At 50.1% G+C, this 18,077-nt stretch overlaps 7 protein-coding genes across 7 annotated transcripts; 6 read left to right on the top strand and 1 right to left on the bottom strand.

Moving 5' to 3' along the window:
- Positions 1-290: 290 nt before the first annotated feature.
- Positions 291-1,198, top strand: BDW70DRAFT_138567 (uncharacterized protein; the record flags this gene model as incomplete). The annotated part of the gene is made up of 1 exon (XM_073737239.1): positions 291-1,198. A coding segment is annotated over one exon (869 nt), but the record flags the coding sequence as incomplete, so codon positions are not given.
- On the bottom strand, positions 1,199-3,294 carry BDW70DRAFT_138568 (autophagy-related protein 17). The gene has a single exon (XM_073737240.1). It carries the CDS (start codon positions 3,216-3,218, stop codon positions 1,527-1,529), a length of 1,692 nt encoding a protein of 563 aa, XP_073594822.1. The 5' UTR covers positions 3,219-3,294; the 3' UTR covers positions 1,199-1,526.
- Positions 3,295-4,204: 910 nt separating this feature from the next.
- BDW70DRAFT_138570 (F-box/WD repeat-containing protein) lies at positions 4,205-6,792 on the top strand. Its single transcript, XM_073737241.1, has 2 exons — positions 4,205-4,854; positions 4,902-6,792. Exons 1-2 carry the CDS (start codon positions 4,492-4,494, stop codon positions 6,573-6,575), a joined length of 2,037 nt encoding a protein of 678 aa, XP_073594823.1. The 5' UTR covers positions 4,205-4,491; the 3' UTR covers positions 6,576-6,792.
- A 2,252-nt stretch (positions 6,793-9,044) lies between these two features.
- On the top strand, positions 9,045-9,761 carry BDW70DRAFT_161072 (uncharacterized protein; the record flags this gene model as incomplete). The annotated part of the gene is made up of 1 exon (XM_073740935.1): positions 9,045-9,761. The coding sequence occupies one exon, from the start codon at positions 9,045-9,047 to the stop codon at positions 9,759-9,761; it is 717 nt and encodes a 238-aa protein (XP_073594824.1).
- Positions 9,762-10,724: 963 nt separating this feature from the next.
- BDW70DRAFT_161073 (uncharacterized protein) lies at positions 10,725-11,080 on the top strand (the record flags this gene model as incomplete). The annotated part of the gene is made up of 2 exons (XM_073740936.1): positions 10,725-10,973; positions 11,033-11,080. The coding sequence occupies 2 exons, from the start codon at positions 10,725-10,727 to the stop codon at positions 11,078-11,080; spliced, it is 297 nt and encodes a 98-aa protein (XP_073594825.1).
- Positions 11,081-12,005: 925 nt separating this feature from the next.
- Positions 12,006-12,809, top strand: BDW70DRAFT_161074 (uncharacterized protein; the record flags this gene model as incomplete). The annotated part of the gene is made up of 1 exon (XM_073740937.1): positions 12,006-12,809. The coding sequence occupies one exon, from the start codon at positions 12,006-12,008 to the stop codon at positions 12,807-12,809; it is 804 nt and encodes a 267-aa protein (XP_073594826.1).
- A 212-nt stretch (positions 12,810-13,021) lies between these two features.
- BDW70DRAFT_161075 (uncharacterized protein) lies at positions 13,022-13,680 on the top strand (the record flags this gene model as incomplete). Its single annotated transcript, XM_073740938.1, has 3 exons — positions 13,022-13,319; positions 13,372-13,443; positions 13,520-13,680. The coding sequence occupies 3 exons, from the start codon at positions 13,022-13,024 to the stop codon at positions 13,678-13,680; spliced, it is 531 nt and encodes a 176-aa protein (XP_073594827.1).
- Positions 13,681-18,077: the final 4,397 nt, after the last annotated feature.

An 18,077-nucleotide genomic window follows, 5' to 3' on the forward strand; every position in this document is an offset into this window, starting at 1 on the left:
TGTAATTGGCAGTATACAATGTGGGTCGCCATGGCGGGGTTGGGGAATGCATGGGAATAGGCACTTCCTATTTACTGTACTACGGAGTAAGGTTATGATCAAATTATACCACATGAGGTGAGTAAGTATTTAAAAATGGTTTACGAAAAGTAGTAGTAGATTTAAGAGCCAGTTTGCCGACTATATTGGGAAATGTGGTTTGCCTAATTAAGGAGCTTCATATTGCACAGCATGACAGATATATAAATATTCTCCATGACCCACTCAGCCTCGATAATATATTAGCGTACCTATGGTGGGATGCCCATCACCAATAGACTACGCTTCTTCCTCATCTCAAAGCTTCAACATACTACATTTGTTACCGACACGACGCCTCTCCCCATCTTACACTATGACCACAAACATCCCGGTTATCCACCTCCTTTGTATGGAGGATAAATACATCGACGCTTTGAGCAGAGCACTCACGACCCTCAACCCCGAAAGAGCCACACTCACCGATCGTGTAAGCATAATCATGCACAATACAAGCCTCTCCTTCCTACCCCAGACCTCAAATTTTGACCTAATTGTCTCGCCTGCGAACTCTTACGGCCGACTGGACGGTGGCTTTGACGATGCCATATCGCGGGCATTCTGCCGCCCTCCAGAACACCCGTACGACACACTCACCAAGGCCGCGCAGGCTGCTTTATATGCCAAATGGCGGGGATTTGCGCCTCCCGGTACGTGCACGCTTGTTCCGTTTCCACAAGAGCTCCTCAAGGCTGACGGCTCCGGTGACAACAAATGGGGGTGCAAGTGGGTTGCAATTTGTCCGACGATGAGGACGCCGGATGATGTGCGCTGGGATAGAGAGGTTGTGTACGAGTGCGTATGGAGCTTACTTTGTGCTGTTGAGGGGTGGAATCGAGACGTGGACGAAAATCAAACTGGCGAGCAGCGGATTCGAAGTATCCTCGTTACGCCTATAGCAACCGGGTGTGGGAAGGTGAGCCCCGAACGCTGGGCGACGCAGTTCGTGCTTGCCATTAAGCACTTTGTGGATGCAGTTGAGAACCCAGAAAGATGGAGAAATTTAGGTTGGAAGGAGATTTATGACGATATGTTGGAGGTACAGCGGACCTGGAAGGTAGATGGTGACAGCGAAGCTTAGGCAGGTTTATATGTGGCCCGTGGACTTCAGATGATTCTGCTTTAGTGGATAGTATTGAAATTGTTTTGGCTCGTGCCTAGCGGCTACATCATCTTATTAGAGCTTAATGAGGCGCTAGATCAATTCTAATATCGGAGCGGACTATTCCCAACAAAATCTGGCTATATTGGACCCATCAGAGCTCTCTTTGATCTTCATTTCCAGCGAATGCAGTCGCAGCGTTTACATCAGGCATGACTGAGTATACATCAGCGTCTGCAGTTGGACTGGATCAGGAGGCAAAGCCTCATGTTATAGTTCATCACATAGGTCTTTCGAAACGGACGTGAAATATCCTGAGCTTGAATAAACATCATGGGTAGTTAACTTAGACTTGCTGGCTAACTATCCTTTGCCTTTTACTCTTCAGTCGAGCAAGTCCCTGCTCTACAAGTTCTTTAGGGAGATCAGGGATAACCTCACCAAACCTAGAATCAGCATCCCCAGGGTTCTGTGGGTCCTGATGGCCCAGTTGCTCGCCTTCATCAGGCTGAGGACTTTGATCTTGATCTGGAGATTGAAGCACCCCCTTCAACGGCCCACCGGAGATACGATGAAACTCAACACGCATCGGCTCCCGACTTAGCCCCGGCCAAATGTCAGAGGGTAGATAGTCGCCCTGTTCGACCCGAAATGCTTCGCGGGCATTAACATCCTCTTCATACAGGGCATCTAATTTATTCCTTGCATCACGGAGGATCTTCTCGACGCGGTGCCGGACGTGCCGCCGCCTCGCGACCTCGATGATTAGGCCATCATACGCATCTAGGAACCCGTCGTAAAGCGCATTGAGATCCGACAGATCCGCCAGCCCGCCCTTGATGCGATCGTGCTCGTCGTTCCAGACGGCGGTGAAGGCGTGCGCTTGAGCAATATATCCGGGTAGCCGAGTTGACGCGAGAGAAGACAAATAAGAAAAAACCTCCTTGGTAGCGTTATATATCGCGGCAAACGAATCCCGTTGCGCGGTCAAAGTCTCGAGCACAGATTCCATTTCGCCGATACGGTCTTGGATCTCCATCACGACATCCTCGGCCTCGGCGGCGTCATTGACGATGACATTTACCATCTCCCGATACTCTGACTTGCTAAGAGGGTCGAGCGGGGCGTTTGGATTTGCGTTAAAGTCTCCTTCGATGGTCGGGCCTGCGCCAGCGCCCTGACCAGGGCCGGGGTGGCTGCCCATTACTCCGGCTGGCATGTCCCCTGTGATGGATTGGGCGGCTGCACCGCCGCCCTCGGTGTGTTTCACGGCCGTGACGCAGAGGTCGAAATGACGGACCAGTGATTCCAGGAGGTTGGCCATTTCCTGCGCGTGCATTTCCAAGGAATGCACCATTGACGGCATGGATGATATAGACGGTAAGCTGGAGCTAGATCCTGACTGGGAGCCCGAGGAAGACACTGAACCCCGGGAAGACGCTAGTTTCGTCGTTGCTCGGTACGTGCTCAACGCCTGCTTAATAGACTGGAGCTCGTCATCAAAGGCATTATTGGAAGCGTTCAGGTCTGCCTGTGCGGCATTGGTACGGTCGATTGAGCTCTTCAGTGTCGAGTGAAGCTCCTCTACGCCCCGCTCATCCACAAAGTCGTGTAGACTCTTGGGTTCCTCGCCTTCAGGGCGAAACGATGCATGCACGATCGTCTCGCGCAGTAAACCGAGGGTCTTTTTGAGCCGCGCGTCTGCTGCATCAAGGCTTTTCAGAGCATTTGCAAATTCAGAGCGGCCCCTGAGGGATATTTCCTCAACCTCGGCTCGGACGTTGTAAAGCAGTCTAAGCTGGTTGTTCAGGCCACTGCGGAGGAAACCGGTGCGCGCTGACACCACAACGCTTTCCTCCAAGGTTGAGCGGGCAGACGTAACAATTTCGTTTGCGCGCCATACATGGTTGATTGCTGACAGGGACCTCTTCGCTGCGACGAGGTGTGAGATTAGTGTTTCCAGCGGTGGCAGGCCAGTCTCATGCTGCGCCTCCCGTTCAGGATGGCCGCTTGATGCTGATGAGTCTAATGCTGACATGTTGATGACTTTTCGTGATGATATGGCTCATGCCCGGCACAAATTGAAGATACTGGCCCTTCTAGCGACATCCAATGAATATCAATGACGGAAGTCGGGAACGATGCGGGAAAGCTCAGGTTCACCGCCGCATCACGGGACCTGTCAATGTTCTCAAAAATGCCTACGCCGTGATGGTATCTACGCAAACGCACAGAATACATTCATCCTACGGCTCTAGTTTAGGCTCTGCAATAATCTATAGCTTGCAAGCATACGGAGTGCATTGGATCTCTTGTAGAATTTATTCATATCATTTTTGCCCCCTTATTATGCTAGACTTGTCCAATTTTTTTGATGTAGCATTCTGAAATTCGAAAACAACTATGCGCAACTTTAGCCGCAATCAAACCATCTTGAGCAAATCAGGTATGCCGGCTGCTGCCCGGAATTTCGGTGACAATCGACGTCAAGATCATTGATCACCGCGTTGACTTGCGGTGAGACTGATGTGCATGGATATCTGCATGGGTCCCTGATCCATGCGCGACGCGGAAATGGGCGTTACGACATCAATCGGTTAGGCCAGGAGAGATATGTCTTGTCGCAATTATGGCCGAGCACGACTCCTGGATTCTCTGAAGCAATGCTAGTGATAGCGTGATCCCAGACAAAGGGGTGAGCTGGGGTTAGTCTGAAGCCGTAAACAGTGGGCCGTGGAGATGGCTGAGGGATAGTGGAATCATGGATGTCGCGGGGGATTTGATGTTTGCAAGAATAACCCGGGCGAGCCGAGTCCAGATGCCATCGTTAGTGCAATCAAGCAGGCGAATGGTGTCAGTTCTGGAGAAAGATTCCTCATTTTCGACATCGACATGGCCATATGGCGCCATCGGACACGTGACTCCGCCCAGGTCCCCGGAGCCCGAGTGGAGCAGCGCTGCAGCACGAGAGGCGGATCCTCACTTGCGTGATCGATGAGCAATCTATCTTCGTTGAAACTGGCAGGACTTTCACCTTTCTTTATCTTACACCGCATACCCAGCCCACAGAGCAATAAATCCGTCCGTTTCTGCTCCTGTACCTCGAACCATTGTTCAGCGCTTCCCTCCTTGGTTTTCTTCGGTCACGGACTCGCGACACCCTCACGACGTCGCCACCAACCACCAAGGTTCCCCATAGCCACGAATTCGCGATAGATAAGAATCGAAATCCAACGATTGACCTCGCGCTGCATAACTGTCGGCGGATACAGACCTGGAACGGTCGTTGAGCCAAGCCGACAGCAAGGAAAATGTCTACCGAGGATAACCACGATTCGCAGATTTTGACGGAAAGACATCGCTCGGACGCCAGCGAGCAGTCGTTCAAATCCCTGTTCGGCGGCCCTTCGAGCGAAGACGGAAAAGAGACGGAGCCCGATACCCACGATCATAACCATGGCTTCGGCAACGCAAAGGCGCCCGCAAAGTTTGCAAGCCAGAATGTCGCGCCCTTCCTCGCCAGACACATCCCTGAACAATATGCCCCTTTAGGCGCTCAGTCGATTCTACCAGCGGAACTCAGCAGCGCAAACTCCAAATACTGTTATCGCCATCGCCCAGATCAGAAATGCAGACGGCAAGCCGACGAACCATCTATGGATAAGCTACAGCGGGTGAGTAACCCCGCTTCACTCAATAGTGGTTGTGTGCTAATTAGTAGGAACTGGAATCGCTTCCTCAAGGTGATCAGCAGAGCATATCACATGTCTGGTCCTTGTTCTCTGCTGCGCCTGCCAAACATCGGAAACTCATTCTGCAGGGAATAATGGCTCAATGCTGTTTCCCGCAACTCTCCTACATCTCCGCCACCGTCCGTGACCTCATCCGTATCGATTTCATCACCGCGCTCCCTCCCGAGATTGCTTTCAAAATTCTTTGCTATCTGGATACAACCTCTTTGTGCAAGGCTTCCCAAGTCTCGCGCGGATGGCGTGCGCTAGCCGATGATGATGTAGTTTGGCACAGAATGTGTGAACAACATATTCATCGCAAGTGCAAAAAGTGCGGTTGGGGCTTACCGCTTCTGGACCGCAAACGATTGCGTGAGTCGAAGCGAGAGATTGAACTTCGTGCTACAACCTGGGACAAGGGAGGGGTGGGCCCACGATCCCATGGTGCTTTGGCAGAGTCACCTCCTTCGGGCAAACGAAAGCTTGAGGATGACGAGGTTGCTGTTGTCAAGCGCCACTGTTCGTCACTCGGGTCGGATGCAGGAGTCGACAAAGATAGCGATTTCTTCAAGACCCGTTACCGGCCATGGAAGGAAGTGTACAAAGATCGCTTCAAGGTCGGCACGAACTGGAAATACGGGCGATGCTCGATCAAAACATTCAAAGGACATACTAATGGAGTCATGTGCCTGCAATTCGAGGATAATATTCTTGCCACTGGCTCCTACGACACCACCATCAAAATCTGGGACACTGAAACCGGGGAGGAGCTGCGTACACTCCGTGGACACGAGTCTGGCATCCGTTGCTTACAGTTTGACGACACCAAGTTGATCAGCGGCAGCATGGACCGCACTATCAAGGTCTGGAATTGGCGCACTGGTGAGTGTATATCCACATATACTGGTCACCGCGGGGGAGTCATTGGGCTTCACTTTGATGCTTCGATCCTCGCCTCTGGCTCGGTTGACAAGACGGTCAAGATCTGGAACTTCGAGGATAAGTCGACTTTCTCCCTGCGTGGACACACAGATTGGGTCAATGCAGTCAGAGTCGACACTTCCTCTCGAACTGTCTTCTCGGCGTCTGATGACTGTACTGTTCGCCTTTGGGACCTGGACACGAAGACTTGCATTCGGACTTTCCATGGACACGTGGGTCAAGTGCAGCAGGTTGTTCCTCTTCCCCGGGAATTTGAATTCGAAGAACATGATGCCGAGTGCGAGAACGACGATCTCAGCACCACCTCCGGCGACGCCGATCCGCCGTCAATCCAGGCTTCGATGGGTTTGGAACCCAACGCAGCGTACAGCCAATCCTCTGCCTTCGGGACTTCGTTCGATAACGACCGTGCCGCGCCGCCACGATATATGGTTACAAGTGCACTGGATTCCACGATCCGACTCTGGGAGACCACCACCGGCCGCTGCTTGCGTACGTTCTTCGGCCACTTGGAGGGCGTCTGGGCGCTGGGAGCCGACACTCTCCGCATCGTCTCTGGCGCTGAAGACCGTATGATCAAAATCTGGGACCCCAGAACTGGTAAATGCGAGCGTACTTTCACCGGCCACTCCGGGCCTGTCACTTGCATTGGCCTTGGTGACAGTCGGTTCGCTACTGGCAGCGAGGACTGCGAAGTACGGATGTACAGCTTTCAGAGCTAATTTCTTCTTCTTTTCTTGGCATGGTCTTATTATTTTAATGACTTGTATTTTATGGACGGATACCCTTGAGCTGGCGTTTTGATTTTGCTGGGTTTGGTTCCGTTAGCATGCAATTTCGGCGTTGGATGGACTATCAGGCTCGAAGCTATTCCCCAACGCATAGCAAGGACATGGTTTATTGTTTGAATTAGCTGTCTGAGTAATGAGTCATTTTCTAACTTATCAATAAGTGCCTTTAGCTGTTCCTTAACTACATATCGTGGTAAAATGCGTGCACCCTATGTACGGTTCCCGGACAGACCGAACCAATGCCAAGCCCCGCTCCAGACTTAAGCCCTAACTTTATGGTTGTTTAGCTTCAGCAACAGCATTGGATGGGAACCGTTGCGAACACTCAACCTTGCAGGCAGGCTTAACACAGAAGTCATACCGGACTATACTTCCAATTAGCGTCTTGTTGTCTCGCCCTTAACCTTATCGTTCTTTCCTCTTCTCATTCCGCTTTCGCCCTATCTGTACTGCATCCCTACTGTACTTATATTGAACCACATCAACATCTTTATCTCGATGTACAGAGCAACGACATCCTCACATTCCACAGCCAACCACAACCGATACCATGAATATTATTGAGGATTGGCCCGGGAGACAGAAAAATTACTTCCCAGTCAGCTGCCACGTCCGAAACAATTGTCGATGGACTGGCTTCTGCGCTCTTCTTCCCTCAACCCAACGAGCCAATCCTCTGCTTCGACTCCAGTTTGCACACCTTGAGCCGCCATCTTCGCGCATCACACGGTATCAGCAAACCTATTTAGCGCGCCTTACAACCCTACTATCTTCCCTCGAATCCCCCACACAACACCTCCCAACACCTCCCGTCTTGCCCATCCTCCAAGTCAAGCCCTCCACATTCCAACCCACTGATTTCGCAGCTAATGCACACTTTTAACACTTCAAACTATTTCAGGACCCCAAGTCGCAGATCCAGTCCCAGGCTTTTGAAGACAACATAAGCGCACCGCCCCTACCCACCCGCTTAACAGCGAACCCCAAAGTCTCCGCCTATACTCTGCCTGCAAGCGCCACAGCTGGAGGATCCAGTTTTGAGAAGTCAGTCCCTGGCCGGCATAGGTGTGAAAGTTTTTGGTGCGTCCTGTCTCCCTTTTGTTATCCATTGTTTTAGGTGCGGTGGTATTCGGGATGAGGAGAGTGCTATGGACGAGACCGGCGTTAGAGCTGGCTATAATGTTCTCCGTTCTTCTATGTGATTCAAGAAGGACAAAAGGGAGATGGGGATGCGTATGGTCAATGCATGCGAAGGAGACTTTTCCCTGATGGTGAACTTTGTCTTCGTGGAAAGCTTTTTCTTCTACTACTAGGGTTGTGTTAGCTTCTGCTTTTCTATTGTGTTTGTGGTATTTGTAGGTATTCGAATTTATGAGATTGCACTATTTACATCTAGTCATATCCCATACTTGATTCAGACAAACCTACCATTCTGTAGTCGTTACATGTTTTACTAGAATTATGGTTATGTCTATGCTCTTGAGTCGACGGCCTGACGTTCCAGAGTCCTGCCGTCTTACCTCGCCCAGAGGGCAGGTATGCTGACTTCCTCCGCAATCCTGTCTACCGTCACTGGAACAATGTTCCGAAAGGTTTACTCTGTAAGATTTCACTTACGGCTATGAGTTATGTCTCCGAGTCTCCCGGAGAAGACAGTCTTCCTGAAGCTTGGGCTCTAACATGCTTTTGCTCTTTGCGGAAGAATAAGCCTTGAGCTTGCAATGTGAGAGTGATGAGTGTCATTCCATAATGGCATTGTTGGGTTGAGTACATCTGCGATAAGCACTTGCAATAAGCACCCCTACCAGGATGGCGTCTCCAGATCCGCTTTCGAATACTTGCAGCCCGCGGCTGGAGGTCTGGTAGAGTAAACGTGTTGGCCATGCCGACGTCGCGAGTCCGCCATGGACGCCGTTCCGTGGGTTAGGGCTTGCTTTTGAGGTTCGGATCTTACGTGCGGAATATGTGCCCGGGCTTGAGGGGACCAACAGAGCCTGCTATCAGCTTTTAGATGTCTTAATTAGTTGGCGAACTTTGTGCGAACAGATCATGACCAGGAGCCCAAGTGCTATATCTTGCAGAAGCCGGCCCGTACTCCTGCCTGTTTTGCCCTATGTAGAACGTGTCTCGCTCCCCAACTTCCCTTCAATTCGTTTCACATGGACTGTAAACTCAGGACCCTTCTTCCTCTGACTCACAGCACCATTCGACTGGACAGGAACATATCTAGCAAGAGGAACCCTAGCAGCTACCAAGAAATCTTCCCAAAGCCATGCCGTATCCGGCCTCTGCAGGGAGAAGGGGATGGCATATAATCCCGGCTCAAACGCGAGATCTCTCGTCTTATCTTTCTCCATATTTCCCTCTGCATCCATGTCGACCTCGAGTATCAACGACAAAATGTCCATTTCCGCCATCATCGACGCCTTTCCCGAACCCCAAACGACATTCCAAGTCCGCTACGCTGAGCCAAGGACTCTCGAGTGTCCTAGACCCAGACAACAACTCGATACCAGCAAACTAACAGAAATCCACGGAAGACACGTTCGATTCGCTCCAGATACCATCGAATACATGGACCGGAAGCCTCTTCGATCTTCGCCTTTCCCGGCAAAAGCCAACATCACCCGTCTTGATCTTACCTTGACCACGGCCGATAGCGATACTGACCTGCTCCCGCTGCAGTCCGCACGCACGCCTATGCGTGTCCGGTTTGCTGCTGAGATCTCGATCATTCCCCGACCCGCCGACAGCTTCGACCACGTTCTCTCGGCCGTCGATTTCAACACGACCCATCTCGACAGCACGGGAAAAACATGTCCCGTTATGCAACATGTCCGGTTCGCCGACGAGTTTACCAACCACAGCCACGCCCATGACGTCTTTCCCATGATATATGTTCGAGACGGCGAGGGGCTGTCTGTCTCTTCCTCCCGCTCCTCCCGCTCCCCCAGCTCGCTTGGGACTCGGCGTGCAGATGAGCTGGAGCGCTCGTCGTCTCTGGACAATTTTGTGTTTGTGGCAGAGAACTGCAGGAGGAGGAAGAGGAGGTTTAGGAGGGTTTGTGGAAAAGTTAAGGAGTTGTTTAAAGAGAGGAAGGGCAAGGTTGTTTTGTAATGTACAGAGGATGCCTTTTTCCCTCCCGTCTTAGCTGGCTTTTTTCCCAATAGGGTTTTGCCCAGAGAAGGGTTTTTTACTGGCCCTCAGCTTGTGATGGTATGACATGTATGAGCTTGTTGATCTGGAACTGGAGTGATTGGTTTGTACTATGAGGCTGATTTATGTTATCTCTATATCGAGTTGAGTGGATGAGATTGAGTCATTGTTTATATCATTGTTTGTATTCAAATTGAGAGATATTGCATGTCCTTTGATAAATGAATGGTCCCTTTATCCATTTCAATATGTTCTTTGCATGTTCTATCGTTTAGCCAAGATTGTAGCAACATGGATGAATGACCCTTGCCCCTTAGTTCCATCGATCAACTAGATGCGGTAGTGCTCTTTTCCTTTCCCTCCTTTGCTTGCAGTAGATAATGATCAACAGTATATACTAAGTTTATTATTACTGGGGGAGTGCAACGGTGGAGAAGTACTGGCCTTGGTAATGGTAGGCTATGCCGAATCAACCGCATAGAAGTTGACTGAATGGGATACGGTGGAATGTATATCTTCTTTCCTATGCTGCCGGCCATTTCTTCCTGGCTTTTCTCGCGAGCTGTTTTGTTCTTGATTGTGACGATCCTCCCTGAGGCGATGTTGTTTTGGCTTTATTATGGCCTGTATTAGATCTTTCTTTCAAATACCTTGCAGACATCATAAGAGGACTTCTTTCATGATGGAGACAGGCTAGTTTGTTCATCACGCAGAGTTCTTCGAAGTGAGGCCGCGCAGTTTCCTTTATTGAGCTGGCTCATTCCCTACACTTTATTCACTTTTAACCTTTACCCATCTACTTCTACCTGCCGTGCGTATATTGCCCTCAATCAACCCTACATTCCAACAGCACCTCATCCCAGATAGCCGTCTGGGCTCTTCCCTATTATCCTATCTTTTCTCTAGATTGACTCTACAGGCAGAATGTCCCCCTCGCTCACCCAGACAACCTGCGACGCAGCCAACATCAACAACCGCAAACGTATGCGCTTCCTTCACAAGGTCAAGGGAATTGGTAAGAAAATCCAAAGACCTATGCGTCCTGTCATTATTGCCCTAGGCGGCCTGGCAGGGTGCGTCCTTGGAATTGTCAGCGTTGTGATTCTTTTAGCGGCGAAAATCATCTTGGAGTCGCTGGCGCTTGTGGGCAATTTGCTTGCGTCGGTTCTTCTTGTACCGGCGGGGATTATCGTGGCTTTATTAGGGGCTAGGTCTAACTAGTAAGGTCCTAGGCAGAAAGCTGGACGAAATTAGACGACGAGAGTTATAGATCATTATAGATTATTATGTTCTCATTTTCACTCCGCGCCTGGCTTGAATTCAGTTCGCGCTTGTTTTGGTTAAAGTAAAAAGTATAGAGATGGACTCGGTAAGCTATAAACAATCTAACTCTGAGGATTTATATTATTAGACAGCTATTATTAAGAAATAAATATGATATTATCAATCTATCAGTGTCAAATAGCGGGGTTAAATTGGTTAATCAAACACTAACCAGGCAAGCTCTAGGGCTTTGCTGCCTATCTAACCTCCGCTTCGACAATCTTGATACAGAAATAAGAGATCGAATCTCGTCAGCCTAGTAACTACTTATTCTAAGTTCTAGAGAAGTTTCGTTGGACTTCAACACGATGGCCGAAACCTGCTGGGACAGGGGTAATCGTTTCCCTAATGGTCCAGTGAGGATTGATACATGGTGAGAAACTGGCAGTGCCAGGAGAGGTCGGTGGCCTCGTGCAATCAGTCCCTGATAGTATCAAGAAAATCACCACTGAATATAAAGTGCATCACATGCCTCTAATAGCGCTCTTAGTCTTGTAGGCTCAAAATTAGGGCTATGTTAGGATGGTCTTGTACGCTCTGGAGATTAGACGCCGTGACTTCGAATTCTCCTCCAGTAACCATGATCTACCGCGAATCAGGGCTGGCAGTCGACATTTACGCTTGCAGTTTATTCAAAACGACTTTGTTGCTATCTGTATAATTGTTCGTCGCGATAAATGAAAGGCGGCTGTGTGCAGCTGCGTCATCTAGAGGAGCGGATTAGGGCTACCCAGCCTGGCCATCGCCCATGCCACTAAAACGTTAAATCTCAGCCAGCATCCCCCACCACTCACAAGCTTCCATCAAACGCCTCCCATAACTTATATAAACCAGTCCCTTGGCCCGTCCGAGTCATGACCCCACCTCCGTTTCGCCCCCAGCATGCGCTCTATCGAAGAGGGCTCCGGCCCTCGCCATTCACCTGCCCAATATCGACCTCCCCAGCGTTCAACCCGTTTGAACCCGGAGCCTGCTACATCTCCCGAGTACCGACCTCAGCAATCAGAGCACCAAAGCCACTGGGTGAGAAACGAACGCCTCGACACCCGCCGTCTAGACAGGCCGCTACGGTACAGGTCCTCAAACCTCACAGGGACCAGGGACCACCCTGGTGCTTCAGTTCCCTACATTTCGGACAGTAGACGACATCTGAGCAGCGAACCAGGACTCGATGGACTAGGAGACGAGACGGAGACAGAGAATGGGGTGGAAGAGGAGTGGGTATCCCGGTTTGCAATCGATGCCGAGGAGTCTGCCAGGGCGATTGAACGCCCCCGGCAGTCTGAGCATGAGCAGGAGGGCAATATTGCAGCCATAGTGATACTCCAGACGCCCAACTTTCAGACGCGGACCCAAACTCAGGACCAGAATCAGGACCAGGAGCAGAACCAAAGCCACGGCGGAGAGACAGCAAGGCCACCCCTCGCTGCAACTTGGTATCAGTTTCCAACGGGTCAGAGCCTTACTGCTTCGCCTGTAACTTCAGCTGAGTCCGAATCTGGCTGGGGCTTCTGGGATGAGCTGCACCAGCTGGAACAAAGAGTGTCTGATGGACTACCTGAAGCCCTGGATCAGCAGCCACTGCCGTCTTGGTTTATAAATGAGGCTCAGGTGCAGTGTCCGGTTTGTGGACATCAAATTCAGTATCAGCCTCCGGCTGAGCAATCTTACCTATGGGACTTCTAGCGTGATTGCCCGTCAAGGCCCTTGCCGCTATCTGCTCTCTTGTGTGATTGGACCGCATTGCTCCTTTGGATCCTGGATATGGGCTCAATATTGTTGGATGGGAAATAAGGGCTGGATACGATTATGCTTTGGTTTGAAACTTTGTATATGTGGTCGTAATATTAATGACGAATCGAACGTTTGCTCGGGCTATACTTCCGTCCTCCTCGTCCATGTCCTGGAACGGTCACTACTCACTCACCTCCTCGTCTGCAGTCCACTCTACTCTCCCCAATATGAACCTACGCAGACCTAAGCTCCTGTCTCGAGCTGCTGCTAGATCCTACCGTGATTCCAACTCTACCTCCTCACCTTTCCTAGTCTCATCTCTCCATCAAGAACGAATGAGAGCGGCCCTAACTCCATCGGAAGGAGTACGATCTGTATCCGAAATCGCCGCAGGATCGGAGCTTCAACGTATCGAGGATCTAAGCGAATCCATCCTCCAGGGGATCGCAGACGTAAAAGATAGTCAGCTCACCTCCTGCACCCACCTAGACCAGAACTGACAATGCTGCCCTAGTGCTTGAGCAGATCCTGCCTTCTTCAGACCCCGATGAGCGCCGGTCTGAGCGGAGGGTGAGGGACTCCGAGTGTACGTCTCTTGAGTCACTTTCTTCCCTCCTCCCTTTTTGCTTGGGTGTCTTGAACTGACCATCTTCTTTCCTTAGCAGCCACAACCCCTGCTACCTGGATCTTCCGGATAGAGTCTTCGATCGTGGCTATCGTTCTCATCGGTGCGGTCCTCGGCGTGATCGTGAACCTCTTCTATATAGGCCTGATAATCGGCTGGCTCTGGGCGCATTATGATTGGGCTGGGTGGGATGTCTGATGATGACGCTATTTTCTGGTTTCGGCTTTCATATTTTCTTTTTTAAACAGTTGCTATGCTATGTGAAACTATTAGCAATACCGTAGTTTCTTCTGAGCTTAACCCTACTAGGTAAAACCCATGGAGTCGTGCCCTAAGTGTCTTTGAGATACCATCAATGCTTGAGACAAGGTGAAATACTACTTTAGCCTCGTACAAATTCACCAAAGCGTAATCTAATACACATTAAACAACACTATGCAGAAATGCAGACCCAATCCTAGGAGACGAGGGTGCTGCGGTCAGCTGGGTACGTGCTCGTGCTATATACGACGAGCGGGTGGTGAGACCCGTTTGGTGCGGAGACTCGGCGCTTCTGATATCGGGGTGGTTGACCGTCCATGACCTGGTTGGCAGGATCGGAATGCCTAGATAAATGGAACTGGATTTCGCTCTAATCAATGCTTTGAAATCAATTTCTGCTCCAGACGGGTTCTTAAACTCTCCTCCCCCCGCCGTGTCTCTCTTCATTGCCGACTTCCAAGTATTGTTTCACTCGTACTAACAGACAGTCAACATTCTAGATAGGTCTCTTTTTTGGAAATAGAAAACTGCGTATGGGGTCTGTCCTACTGCGCCGTTTTAAGTGACGAACAGCTTATGTTGGTCTCTTCGTCGTGGCTTGTATACGCGCTGTAGGGTCGCCCTACGTACACGTTCGGTATGAAGTTGGGCCATATCGCTACGGTCAACCCCGCTGCTCCGTGTCCAAGTGCGACGAACTGACGTCTGCAGTCCAGGTCTGTTCGTCGTAGTTTGGATACGGTGCTGCAGAGCTCACCATCCAACTTACTACCGTAAGCTTACGTACAGTAGAAGCCCTGCTAATTGTTTGAGCACAGAGCAGATGAAGTGGACCACAACAACGGCCGAATTGAATTCTGAACCCACCACCTTAAGTACTATCGCAATCCTCTAGCGGCGATGGAGAGAGTCAAGATGTGATCTGTGCTTCAAGGCTGAACTTGCAACGGTGATCGTCGCGGCCAGGCATTTCTGTTTGTCCGCGTACGCGGACGTTCCACGGGCATTTTACGTAGAAATAGAAGCTTAATGAACAAAGGATAACATTCTGTGGTCATATGGTGTACATATCTTTCGAGAAGTTTTCTTTTCCTAGTACGATAGAGAAACCCTATCAACTAGTAATCTTGTATAGCCCATTTAGCTACCGCACTTTGGTGGGCAGTATAAAGAGCTGTCAGGCCTTCGGGTTTAATCTATATCAACAAAACCTCGCAGAGTCTTCCTGTTTGGTCATCACCAGATAAATTTCGATATGGACTTTGAGGACGCAAGTCCAGGAACTTGATCCACGTCCGGTTGCGCCTTCCTGTTGGCATAGACCTCCCACTCAGCTATCCCCAAATCATTCTCATGCCCGCTAGGCATACGTCTTTCTCTCTACGCACTTGATCAGTTTGGCTGAGCCCCCTTGATACCTTTTGCAGTCATAGAAAGAATACAAAAATACGAAACTAGAGCCACCATGACAATTCGCATCTCTACAGGTCCTGAGTCCTACTCTTGCGCCACCAGGACCAAGGACAATAACCGAGAACAAGACCTAGATCTAGGTATACCAGCCCTTTGCCCCTCTTCTTTTCCTATCCCTCGCATTGGCCAGCTTTATAGGAGTAACACTCGGGTGCAGAAGGAGGACTAACCACGGCCACGCTCTTACAAAACCTCGAACCCGCACCGTCTGCCACCTCCCACGAGGGAGCTCGTGTGAACGCATATCCAACGGAAAACCAGCCAGTTCCGTCCCGCTTCAATCCCATCGCAGGGCAAAGGTCTAGAAATAGAAGGTCGACCTCTACTTTTGCTTCCCTTTCCGGCTGCGAAAAGGTCGGTGCGATTGTATTTGTTACGGTTGCGATTCCCGTCATGGTAGTTGGAGTGCTGGCTGGTGGTGGCTTCGTGATTGGCGGAGTGAAGCTTCTTGTGGTCTTTATCAAAGTTGCACTTGCTACCTTTTTCGATATGGTGGAGTGGCTTACTGGGTGGAATTTACGGCCGTTTTGGTTTAATTTCGTAGTTGATTGAGGATCTTAGCGACAGAGTTGGGCTTGGTTCATGGTTTATCCTCTACTCACTTTTTGCGTGCAATCTAGCTTTTGAAGTAGGCAGACTGGGTTTGAAGGAGAGTCAGTCCCTTCTTGTTTCCTTTAGCTCTTCTCTTAGCCTTCGCTTAGCTCTTTTCTCCTTTGAGTACCCCTGTCTCATCCAAAAGCTGACAACTTCGTACTTCTCACCCCCAGAGGCACCCCAAGGCAGCTCCAGCTATATACGCAGCTACCCGAGCCAGCTTGACAGCCAACATCTCAGTGTTAAAAGTCTGAGCACTTGGTCCAGAAGGAGTTCGAGCACAACACAGGTAACTATCCCTACCACCCGTTCACTAGATGTATAAATATGCTCCTATCACATATTAACAGAACTAGGACTACACCGAGCAAGGACATTGCAAAACCTTGAATCCGTATCTGTGTCTACATCCGAGGACAAGCCTACCAGGACCGAACAACAATCTGAGCAGCAACATCCATCTGACCAGGCCGCTGACCTTGAGCAGCCGTCCGCAGCGGAACGCAAACCAAGCATAACCACCTGCACGTCCTGGTTGCGGTGGTGCCTGCCTATCAACGTTCGGCTCGCCGCAATAACTACATTTATACTCTTGTCTCTAGGAGTTTTTGTTGTTGCCGGTGTTGTTTTAGGGTTAATCTCGATAGTCATTGCCTCTTGGTCTTATGGATTGAGAAGGCCTTGAAATGGTTTCTGGGGCTCTTCAGGTGAACTAGATTGGCAATACTCGATTTTGCAGGGCTGAATATTCCTTAACTTTATTAACCTTTGCTTGCTTATTCATTGCTGCCCGTACGACTTCTCAATCTCAGATAAACCCCGCGGTATTCGATAATAGAATGGCAATGGCTTTCAAATCCTCTCTCGTAACCATTATCTTCCCATATCCATATCTAGGGTAGCAAGCTGGTGGGCTCCCACACCTAGCTGTAGACTACAAAACTACTCGACCATAATCCTACCTCAGGAATAACGGCTTGGGCCTAGACGAACAGATTCCTAAGGGCTTGGTATACCATCCTGCCTTGATCTGTCTGCATCAGGTCTCACGCCAAAGAAGAATAGGGTGTGATGGCGCAAATCCAACGGAGACCCCAAATCAGCAGTCTGGAAGCCCACTACGATTGATGCTGGGCTCGGGCTGTAAGTAGCACGGTTGCTTTTCTTGCAAATGATGGCGATACTGATATCGGACAACCACCTGCGGCTTTAAGGGGAGACTGGTTGTGTCCAAGATACCAATGGGTAAAGTCTCAGACGTTTGGGGTTCATACAAGGCACAATCTCTACTTCAAAAGTTCTTGGTCTGGCTTTCAGTGGTATGTTCCTTTTTCAATCTAAACGTACAGAAGTCCTTTCTATGATGCCGTCGCCTAAGGGGCGATCAACATTGTCAAACGTCGGAATGCACTTCCGTTTCTTCCTCTGATAACAAAGCTTCCTTCCAGAGTCCTAGGCCCTCCTCTCGATTGTCTTCTCTTTGTTGCAAGGATTAATATCCCCTGGGACTCTCAGACATACTCAGGTACCACAATATGCCAATATTTACCTCTCCATGGATAGCCCCCTACTCCTACTGCCACGTCCCAAACTCGGATGAAGATCTAGGTACGTGCCCAGGCTCTTCCCTCCACTCAGCAATCCAATTTCACACCCCAAAGAAACAGGGATTTCCCATGAAACCCCCTCGACATTGAGTAGAGAGTCAACCATGCCTCTTGTCAGGGACTCCAAGGGGCATGAAACGAAAACCCGTCCCTTCCTCGGCCGAGATGACGACCCTGGTTCATGCGGGCTGTTCGTGGCAAACTGTATGGTGGGCGTTGCTGTGTTTTGTGCGGCAATGGTCGTCGCAACCATCGTGATGGGCTTATTGTACGGTCCAAAGATTGTGGTGATGATGATCATGATTGAGAGGAATCGGGCGCATTAGGCTTGTTTTGCTGCTGCATTGTGGGCTCAACCTAGTGAGACTGTGAGTCTAGGAACAGTGAGGTCTCTTACTACCAAATCCAGTCTAAGGGTTTACGCAGCGGGTGTTCTTGATTCGCGTTATAAGTCATGTCAGCGGCAGAAGGAAAAAGTATAGGCCGTATCTTCTCTCTTTTTCTTCCCCTCCAACCCATGCCTATTCAACAGACGTTCATCACTTCTTCTTTCCCACCGCCCCACCCCAGCACTACCCGAGCACTGATCAGGCCCAGCCAACATGTCACCGCAGCCTATTCATCAGTCCATCAATGGGCGACTACCTTCACTCGGTCGAT

Source organism: Aspergillus foveolatus, assembly GCF_047715535.1.
Source record: "Aspergillus foveolatus strain CBS 279.81 unplaced genomic scaffold BDW70scaffold_33, whole genome shotgun sequence".
Classification (NCBI taxonomy): Eukaryota; Fungi; Ascomycota; class Eurotiomycetes; order Eurotiales; family Aspergillaceae; genus Aspergillus; species Aspergillus foveolatus.